The following is a 307-nucleotide window of genomic DNA, read 5'->3' as shown; positions in this document are numbered from 1 at the left end:
CATCAACACAGAATTAACACCGGAAGAGCCCCATCCGTACACGTTAACGCCAATAAGGAAAAGGAACTGAATAATGAGCAGCGGCCCTCGATACAACCTAAAGGCAACCTTCAAATTATCACCTCCATCGTGAAAAATGGCTGAAAGTAAAAATTGAAAGACACTATTCAATAACTACTTATTGATTATTTAAAATAAAAATGACAATTTCTTAGATTTATAAAGATTACGCATGTTTGACAGTATATATATATATATATATATATATATATATATATATATATATATATATATATATATATATATA

At 28.0% G+C, this 307-nt stretch overlaps 1 protein-coding gene across 2 annotated transcripts in view; it reads right to left on the bottom strand.

The window, feature by feature from the left end:
• The window catches only part of LOC105360166 (xenotropic and polytropic retrovirus receptor 1 homolog), a 6,218-nt gene that overhangs the window by 2,907 nt on the left and 3,004 nt on the right, over positions 1 to 307 (bottom strand). The window contains exon 6 of one of the 2 annotated variants that reach the window (XM_011496979.1): positions 1 to 140. This exon is cut by the window's left edge and continues 261 nt beyond it. In XM_011496979.1, the coding sequence (XP_011495281.1) occupies positions 1 to 140 (140 nt within the window). The remainder of the gene's footprint in view (positions 141 to 307) is intronic. The other variant, XM_011496978.1, reaches the window with a different exon arrangement.

Source organism: Ceratosolen solmsi, unplaced genomic scaffold, assembly GCF_000503995.2.
Source record: "Ceratosolen solmsi marchali unplaced genomic scaffold, CerSol_1.0 scaffold13, whole genome shotgun sequence".
NCBI classification, from domain to species: domain Eukaryota; kingdom Metazoa; phylum Arthropoda; class Insecta; order Hymenoptera; family Agaonidae; genus Ceratosolen; species Ceratosolen solmsi.
This window is presented reverse-complemented; position numbering and strand designations above follow the sequence as displayed.